At 41.1% G+C, this 9,551-nt stretch overlaps 1 protein-coding gene across 1 annotated transcript; it reads right to left on the minus strand.

The window, feature by feature from the left end:
• Positions 1-2,470: 2,470 nt before the first annotated feature.
• On the minus strand, positions 2,471-9,208 carry LOC120079175 (vicilin-like seed storage protein At2g18540). The gene is made up of 3 exons (XM_039033344.1): positions 9,079-9,208; positions 8,861-8,955; positions 2,471-3,079 (listed from the first exon to the last, which is right to left on the minus strand). The coding sequence occupies exons 1-3, from the start codon at positions 9,206-9,208 to the stop codon at positions 2,471-2,473; spliced, it is 834 nt and encodes a 277-aa protein (XP_038889272.1).
• Between the last annotated feature and the right edge of the window lie 343 nt (positions 9,209-9,551).

Below are 9,551 nucleotides of genomic sequence, written 5' to 3' on the forward strand. Positions count from 1 at the left end.
TTTTCTTTTCATATTATGTTGTTCTTGGAAACCCACCTTCGTCTTGGCTTGCTCCCACGAGTGTCATGCGAACATCCAACCACGAGCCGATTCCTTTCACAACGAACTCTTATCAGGTTGGGATTGTTTTTGAATTTTCCCTTATGCTGACATTGGAGTTTTGTATGAAATTTTTTTATTTATTTATTTTGATAATAATGAACGCATTTTTCTTATTGACCGCATCACTTGATCTCATCTGCTCAGACCTTCCCACCCCCAAATTTAGAGATGTGCAAGGTCCTCATTGCTTTGTTTGGACAGAATAGACAAACACTTAGATAAATTTTCAAAAAGAAGGTTTGAGCAGAATTTTGAAGGATAAAAGGTAAAGCATTGCTATAGCTATAAATTAACTAAGTGTTAGTCAGAAAATAAAAAGTGTGGGAAATGTTACTAGGTGTATACATATAATTCATCATGACAGCGCAATGAATAATGCAAGATAAAAGATAAAAAATATCGCAATCATTGACAGAGGATGATAAAGAAGAGGTTATCGCATATTTGAAAGAATTGTTACTTAGTTGTATTAAAAATTAACTAAGTATACAGGAGATTACAATTAGCGCAACACAAAATTTTTGCCTGTACAAAGAATCAAAGAATTTAACTAAACATAGAAAAATAATGAATTGAAATAAAACAACAAAAGAATTACCGCAATTAAAAATAAATTGTAAATTATTGAGGAGGGGGAGGTTCTGGAGGAGGATTTTGGTGAGGTACTCGAAGAGCTTCTTCGAAGTTCAGATGCTAATGGAGATGCGGAGGCACCATGGGTCCATGAAGATATGCTGGTAAAAAGTTGAAGTACTCATGGTTGCGCTCTGCTAATTGCCTTTAGTTCAGATGGATCGTGTAAATGTTGTATTGAATGTTGATCATCACCTACCTTGTCATAGCAGCATTGTGTTGCAAGTCTTCTACTCGCTCGTTTACCTCATTTATTTTCTGGCAGAAAAAGGCTTGTTGCTAGGAGAAGAGTTCTTGTTGTTGGGCAAGAAGGGACCGCATATCTGCCAGTTCAGCAGCCAAGGAGGCAATGGTGGGTTGTGCCTGCGATGTTTCGCCATTGACGTTTTAGGGTTGGGCAGAAGTATCTTCAACCAAATCGCGTGGTTCATCAACATTGGCAATGGGAGGGGAAGTTGCGGTGATGATGATGAAGGTAAGGATGGGGCTATTGGATATACGGTCAGAGAATCAGGGGCAAGGAGAAGGTTGGTGAAATGCTGGGGAAGTGAAGAAGAAGGTTGTGCGAGAGGGCTTGGAGGGCGAATTATCAAAGGCAAAGGGTCCAAAGGTTCTGATTCTTACATAGGTGAGTCTTGGACTTTCTCCTTTCCTTTTCATCTTTGCGCTATCTCTTCGGCTTGGGTTCTTGCGGCACATTTAACTCAATGTTGGGCCTCTTCAATGGGAGCTCGGGGCAGTGTAAGGAGTCCTTGAGGAGCAACCTCAAAATCTTGATATTTATGAGGCCACGAACTTCTGGCATTGGCTCTTCATCAATGCCCACACCCAATGATAGGCATAAGCTTGAAACCGTCCATGGGAAGAAATACTGACCTCATATATGCCTCACCAAAGCTCTAAGCTGTCTTGCGATCAACTGTCCCACATTGATAGTCATGTCGCGCGCAATGCAATATGCGGCCATGACTCGATCCCTTGAAACTATTTTGTCATGCGTCGTTGGGATCAACCGTCGTTTAACCAAATAAACCCAAAGCTGCCCCTCTGGAAGCAGTTTGTTGGACGCAAGGGTTCTGATGCCTTTGAGAGATACCGACCACTAAGTGCTCGATTGCGTTAATGTTTCCAGTGCCTCTTTCATCTACTCTTCAGTAGGATCATCAATGATTTATTACCCGGTGCATCCGGAATATTCCTCATCTAGCACAGTTTATTGATATCCTTTGCACTGAAAGACACCACTTCCCCTTTCATGGTCACCGTGTCTTTGGTGCCATATAGCTGTCCGTGGTAAAAGTTCTGCACTACCTTTAGAATGACTATGGCTGGGCACTGGCAAAATGTCTCCCATCCATGTTCCACTATGACTCTCGTGATGAGGTCTGGTAGTGGCATTGGCGTAGGGAAAAATCCCATCTCCATCAACATATCATCGTTCTCTTTCTTCTTTGATGGACGTCCCTTGGCCAATGCAGACTTGCTACTTCCTGCAACTTCTTTTCCCTTTTCCTTGGTCAATGCAACGCAGGATTTTTGCCTTTGTTTCCTTTCCCTCTCCTTTCGTTGTTTCTCCTTTTCCCGTTCAGCAAGTTCCTTGTCTTTCTTTTCTTTTAAGCGTTGAACATTCGCTCGGTGCTTCCTCTTCTTCTTCTCTTTCTTCTTTCTCTCTTCTTCTGCCTTCTTCTTCCATTCTTATTCTTCCTCTTCTCTTGCTTCTATTTCAAAGTCTTTTTCAAACTGCTATGAGGCGTTGTTCCTCTTCGAGCCTCCTTCTTTCTTCTTCTGCCGAGATTTCATTGTTGCGGCGCACCTTCTCATCGTGTAATCTTCTCTTTCGACTACCTTCTACGATGATGAGTTTTGCCCGCATGCTTTTCTTTTTCTTTTCATCCTCTTCTTTTCTTCTCCTCTCCTGCTCTTCTAACGCAACTTGCAAAATTGTTGGGTCTATTTTTGAGCCTTGCGGCGCATTCTCCTTGCGACACCACATCAAGGGGGTGACATCTCCTTCTTCTCCTTCGTTAATCACAATCGTTTTTGTTGTTTCAGGTTGCGTTGATTCTCTGAGTTGTGCCGACTCCCCCTTGTCCTCCCTTATGGAGGTGGATTCTCCATCCAGTTCTGGGCTCACAGCCCTCTTTCTCCTTTCTTTCTCCTTCTTCAAGCGCTTCTCCTCCCGCATGCGCTCTTTCCTTTCACTCCTCTCTTTCTTCTTAATTGGATGGGCTTCCTCATCTTCTTTAGCCCTCTTCTCTTTGATCTTCTTCTTCTTCTTCTCCTCAGCCACTTCAGGCTGCCTTTCCGCCACTACTTCCTCCAAAGTACCTTTTGAGGGTCCCTCCTAGGATTCTGCGTGAGTAGTTTCCTCAGGATCCGAGATTTCTAGAGCGCTTCTTCTAGATTCCTCCTCCATCGCCTCCTCCGTAGGCAGTGGTTGGTTTACAACGCAGCCTCGGGTAGCCCTCCTTCTTTCTCCAAGTTACTCAAAATGCTCCCAAACACCAATCTGTCGTCTCTTCTCTTCTTCTCGCTTTCAAAGGAAGGTGTTTGGAGTAGGCATTTTCCGTGCTCTGCCCCTCTCTAATCAAGAGTGGTCTATCTTCTACAAGCTTTCGTTTTGGTTTTCTAGCAGAGATGGGTTTTAGTAGGGCGGCGAGATGACGGCTGACTGTAAGGAATGTCGCCTCTCGTGTAGTGATTTGGGCTTGTGAGGTTGATAAGGGTGAAGAAGATGGTTGGGAAGACTGATCGGCCATTGTTGTTCTTAGTGAAAAAAAAACTTGGAAACTCTTAGGGTTTTAGGAAGTTTGAAGACTGATATGCAAAGGCTCTTAGGGTTTCTGGTTGCAAAAAGATTCAAGTAGACGACCTAAGAAGGGGGAGAGATGAATTTATAGGTTAGGCCTTGATGAGCCCAATGCGGATTCTGCGACGGCAGGCCTCGAGGAACTCAAAAGACCTGTTGCCACCGCCCTCACATTTATGATTTAGCAGAGAAGTATGTTCTTTCACCTGCTAAATAATCATGTCCTTGGAAGCCTAAACGATTGGACTTCTCAATTTGCAAAAATAATTTTCTTTGATGTCTTATTCGGATGGGCGCAAGGTTAAGAATTAACGCAATGAATCCATCAACGCAAATGCTTCTTTGCAGAGGACGAGCAACAACGCATGTATCCCCGCAACACACCCTTAACTCGATGCATTTCTGGAGGACGGGCGCACGGTATTTCTACCAGCGCAACACTACCTCAACATAGTGCATTTTCAATAAGGACGGGCAAAGAACACATACAAGCGCAACATACCCCTCAGTGCAATGCATTTGAGTTGGATGAACACAAAGTGTATCTTGTTGGTACAAGATGCACCCATTATCACAATGCATACTGGATGTGTTTTATATATATATATTTTTTTCATCAATGCAAGTCACAAAGACTTTGTGGTAATAATTTTCTTCTTATTAACCAATCATTCACCAACTTTTAAGAATAACGCATTTATGACAGAAAAGTTAAAGAAATTAAAGAAAGTACAGAAATAAATGCAAGAGAATTAAATGAACCATAAATTCATAAAGTCATAAAAACAAATTAAATGAAGCGATAAAGGACAAAGTTTATAAAAGCGATAAAGATACGAATTAATAAAGCATGTAAACATAGAATTGAGATATGGACCGGAAGATAGTTTCTCCATGATGAACGCAATCCACACCTCCGCAGGTGATCCAGCTTGCTTACCCAATGTCTTCAGGGACATTGCTCCTTCTCATGAGATCCAGGGGCTTCGGAATTGCTTGACAACGTTCCAGGTGTTCTATTTCGAAGTTCGGATGCCAGCTGCCCTACTTAAATCTCCAAATTCCTGATTGAAGACGCCTCCAACGAATTTCCAAAAGTGTTAGAAGATGATGGTTGATTGTGCGATTGTCTCTGTTGACCCTAATTCTGATTGTGGTGAAAAGGTGGAGGGTTTCCTCGATTCCTGAAGTTGCTATTCTGCTGGTTACCTAGCCCACCTTGGTTATGGTTTCCTCCCAACCAAAGTTAGGGTGATTCCTCCAACCAGGACTATACGTGTTGCTATAGGGGTTATTCTGGAGAGCGCATACTTGTTATGGGCTTGATGGGCATATTTCCATCGCATGGCCCCCTCCAAAATTAACGCAACTGATTGCGGCCACTTGTGTCAGCGCATTGAGTTATGCTGGTTCTTGGGAGAGGGCATCTTGGTTAAGCGCCATCGACTGGAGGATAGAGGTCACTACGGCCATTTGTGCAGCTGAAGTTGTCATTGTCTTCGCAGAGACAAGGGCAGTTTCGTTTCTTCTTCTCTCGGAGCCTCTTCCTCCGTACCCATCTTCGACCCAGTCATCCATATTCCACAAGATGCGGTCAAGGATGACCTTGGCCTCAGTGTATGTTTTATCCATAAAACCTCCTACCGCGGAGGCATCAGCAACAGCCTACGTTGATCTGTTCAGGCTATTGTAAAACGTTTCCATCAGAACGCAAACGGGTATCCCGATATGCGGACAATTCTTTACCAGTCTTCTGAATTGCACCTAGGCGGTGCTAAGGGTCTCGTTATCCATTTGTTCAAAGTTCAGCATGTTCTTTCGTCTTCTTGCGTTGACTACCGAAGGGAAGAACTTTTTCATAAACCGTTCAACCAACTAATCCCAGGACGTTATCTCATTTGGCTCCAGTGAATGAGCCCACCTCTTAACCTTTTGATTTACTTCGGGTGCCACATTATCATTGTTGTTTTCTGCCATGTTGGCTCTCTTTCGCCTTGCTCGGTTCTGGCATCTCCTTGCGCGAAATGTACGCTCGATCTCTAGGTCAACCTTGAACTCTGGATCAGTTTCAGTGCTCATAAACCGTCAGACTACTCTTCGCATTGAACAGCCAATACAAAGAGATCTATCCTGCAAAATATCACAAACGTACTCAACAATAACCGTTACCAATCCACGGCAACGGCGCCATAAACTTTTTGACATAAAAATATGTATGGAATGATGGTGGAGAAAATGATTCATGATTCAAGCTTATGTCCCCGACAACGGCGCCATAAACTTGATGACATGGATTTAACACATGTGGAATGGATAAATGATACAAGCTCATGTCACGACACCATAACTTGTAATGCATAAAAATGGATGATATGGATGGGATGGATGTTGCGATACTACTTTTAGATATATGTGTTATCAATGAATTGCTTGTAGTATGCTATGCGTTGTCACAAGTTTCCTTGCGCTGAAACCAAGTATAATTTCAACGCAAGTTTCTCAGAGTAATCCGAGGTCGAACATAGGGATTGTTGTCGTTAATGAGTTGCGCTCGTGATATATGTGACCGATTTTACAATTAAAAGAAGTGTGTGTTTGTATAAGAAAGTAAATTGCGATAAAGTAAAGTTGCGTTAATAAAATAAAGTGCGATAAACTTAAGCTAACGTGATGCAAGATACGATATACATTATATACATGATGCTTAGATCGAGACTGGCTGTCAAGTTTATACAAAGGATCGTGTTATGCGGTGGAAAGGCTTTATGAATGAATCAAAAGGAGAAAGTATAATTAGTACAAACGTCGCAAGTTAGTTAATTGCGTTCAAGATGTAACTAAGGTTCTACTTTCCCTTGGTGTACACCTCTCGGTGATCGGCCGCATTCCTATATCCCTATGGTGAAGCTGGGATGAACGTGATGAATGCAAGGTTGCTTCCATCTCTAGAAGTACTTCTCGCTTTAGTTAACGCATTCTTCAAACTCTCTGTCGATAGATTAGAATGACATCTTCACTTCTGTCATAGGTGAAGATGTCGTCTAGCATTCCAACCTTCTCTTGATAGATTGGAAGACATCTTCACTTCTGTCACAGGTGAAGATGTCGTCTATCATGCTTTGGCTAAACATAATTAGTTCCTTAACCCAATTAATTACTTGTTTAATTCATACTAATTATCAAGGGATTAAGAAAACATCATGAAGAAAGTGAATTGTGGGTGAACGGAAATAGAATGAAATATGATAGTGGATATGATCAAAACATTTAATTATAGAATTAAGCGTCTGATATATGGTGTGAGATGAATACAATTGATGATGAAGAGATAGAAACAAATACAGAAGAGTGTCAACGTCTTGACACGGATCTGAACGGTGGATTTGTTTGCCGGCGTGTGGAATGAATGGAACGAAGGGCGTCTGGTAGAAGTGACCTCGTACAGAGCTTCAAGGTGGGGATAGGAACAATTCTTGCCCGGAGGATCACCTTTCGGCCTTGTCTCTTGATTCTTCTCGGATCTGCTCAGATTAGTCGCTCAACCAGTCTCTCTTTCAGATCAGTATATACACTTTTCTATGTATTCAAGCATCGGACTGAATGAAATTTAATTTAATGAAATTCCATCCAATACCTCTCAGAGAATTTGAGAGGGCTATTTATAGGCGCTAGTTAATTCTCTGCAGTGTGGTCCCCACTGTATTATTATGGCAATTCCGTAGATGGTGGAGTAAATGTTCCTTCTGTTATGCAATCAATCCCTTCGGAATTACACAACGGTCAGTTGTACACGTGTCAGAATCCTCCATAATTGCGTTGCTCTTCAGATCTTCGATCGTTTGTCCACATGCAGTGTTATTTTTTATTACCTGCAAAACAGATCATAAACATTCTATTCTACCATCGCAATGGTGTCAATGGGTGTATTTGACGGCAATGTATAATTCTCGTATTTCTTAACCAATTTCTATACAATTGACACAACTTTCCTTTCTGTTGGCCACAATATCTAAATAAAACAGTATAAATAACTTGTATTTCTACAAGTTATCACATCCCTAAATCTCTAAGTGGCATAAGCTACCTTTATGGCCTCTCCACAACTCAAAAGGTGTTTGAGAAACAATTTTCGAGGGAACGTTGTTCAAAATGTAACATGCAGTCTCCACTGCAAATCCCATAAATTAGTCTTTGACACGTAAAAACCCAAAATTCGTTCTTTTCAGATTCTTTCTTGACCTTTCGTGTCAAAGTTCGTCGACACAGGTATAAAACTCCTCTCCAGGGTTCATAAGTATCTTTTGAATCAAACTTCGTCCAAATTTTGACTTGGAGCATATTTCGACACGTAAAACCCCAAAATTCGTCCTTTTCGGACTCTTTCTTGACCTTTCATGTCAAAGTTCGTCTCACAAAGTTACAAAACTCCTCTACAAGGTTCATAACCTGGAAAACGAGCATAGCTCATCATAGACTGAATCATGTCCAACAAGGTTCTGTTTCTCCTTTCTGATACACCATTCTTCTGAGGTGTACCTGGGGTCGAGAGTTGGGACATGATTCCATGTTCTATCATATAATTCTGAAAAGGTCCATATACTCTCCACCATGATTAGATCGTAGTGTTTTTATCTTCTTACCTAACAAGTTTTCAACTTCAGCTTTATAGTCCTTGAACTTGTCAAGGGCATCAGACTTACGTTGCATTAGGTATAGATACCCGTATCTTGAATAATCATCTATAAAAGAGATGAAATATTCATACCCACCTCGAGCTCTAACACTCATCGAACCACAGAGTTCTGAATGTTCAAGCTCCAAGGTTTCCTTGGCTCTATAACCTTTTCCAGTAAAAGTTCGTTTGGTCATCTTGCCTTCTAGGCATGATTCACATACCGGCAAGGAGTTTTCTTCTAAACTCTTTAGAAGTCCACATTTCACAAATTGCTCGATTCTATTGAGGTTGATGTGGCCTAATCTTAGATGCCAAAGATGAAGGTTTTTCTTAGGAGAAACCTTTGGTCATTTTGCAGTTGTCGCTGTACTAAAAATTTCAATATTAAGCATGGCTTTTATGACCAACGGCCTTAGCACATACAAGTTATTTTTTATTGAACCAAAACCAATCTCCATACCATTCTTAAAAATAAACATTTTACTATAAGAAAAGGAGACAGTATAACCTTCTTCAATGAAACAAGAAATCGAGATTAAGTTCCTCTTGATATGAAGAACTACAAAAACATTATCTAGTAACAGATAACGTTTCTTGTCCAAAAATAACTTCAGCCTGCCCACAACAACAGCTGAAACAACCTCACCAGTACGGACTTGGAGAGTCAACTCTCCATCTGACAACGTTTTCCAAGAACTAAATCCTTGGTAGGAAGAACTGACGTGGTTAGTAGTACCTGAATCAAGGATCTAGACAGAATCATCATTCTCTACCAAACACGTCTCCAAGACCAATAAATCATATTTACTGTCTTTAGACTTCTTCCTCTTCTGAAGAGTAGTGAGATCAGTATTAGAACCTAAATAAGCTTCAAGTTCCATTTTAGAGAACACTTCTCGTTGATGGACTTCATCAGATTCAGCAACACTTGCTTTCTCTAACTGGAGGTAATCTTGGGAACTCACACTACTGGTTTCTTTTTCATTCATCCCTTTGTGCACAAAAAGTAAGAACTAACGTTCAAACAATTCTTGCATCGAGTCTATGATCTCACGTGAAATTACCATGTTTTCAACCCTTTTAGCCAATGCATCAGGTATGCAGCCAAAATGTGAAGTCGGTCCAACAAGTTAGCCTTTATCCACAAATCATATGCATACCAAACATTTCTCGGTCCATCAAGGGTCGAGACATGAGGATATTTCTCAACCATGGTAAACTCGAAGTCGTTTACCATGAAATATGTTTTAACAGACTCTTTCCAATGTATGTAATCGGTCAAATTAGAAGCAACTAACGGAAAATCAAACATGTTGCTTAAAAAACAAACAC

Source organism: Benincasa hispida, chromosome 6 (assembly GCF_009727055.1).
Source record: "Benincasa hispida cultivar B227 chromosome 6, ASM972705v1, whole genome shotgun sequence".
NCBI lineage: Eukaryota > Viridiplantae > Streptophyta > Magnoliopsida > Cucurbitales > Cucurbitaceae > Benincasa > Benincasa hispida.

Coding starts and splice junctions, on each gene's coding strand:
- LOC120079175 (XM_039033344.1), bottom strand. CDS start 9,208: ATGAATGAAAAAGAAACCAGTAGTGTGAGTTCCCAAGATTACCTCCAG. Junction 8,956..9,078: donor GGAACTTGAAGCTTATTTAG/GTTCTAATACTG, acceptor TCCTTGATTCAG/GTACTACTAACCACGTCAGT. Junction 3,080..8,860: donor TCCAAGTCCGTACTGGTGAG/GTTGTTTCAGCT, acceptor GCAGAATCCTAG/GAGGGACCCTCAAAAGGTAC.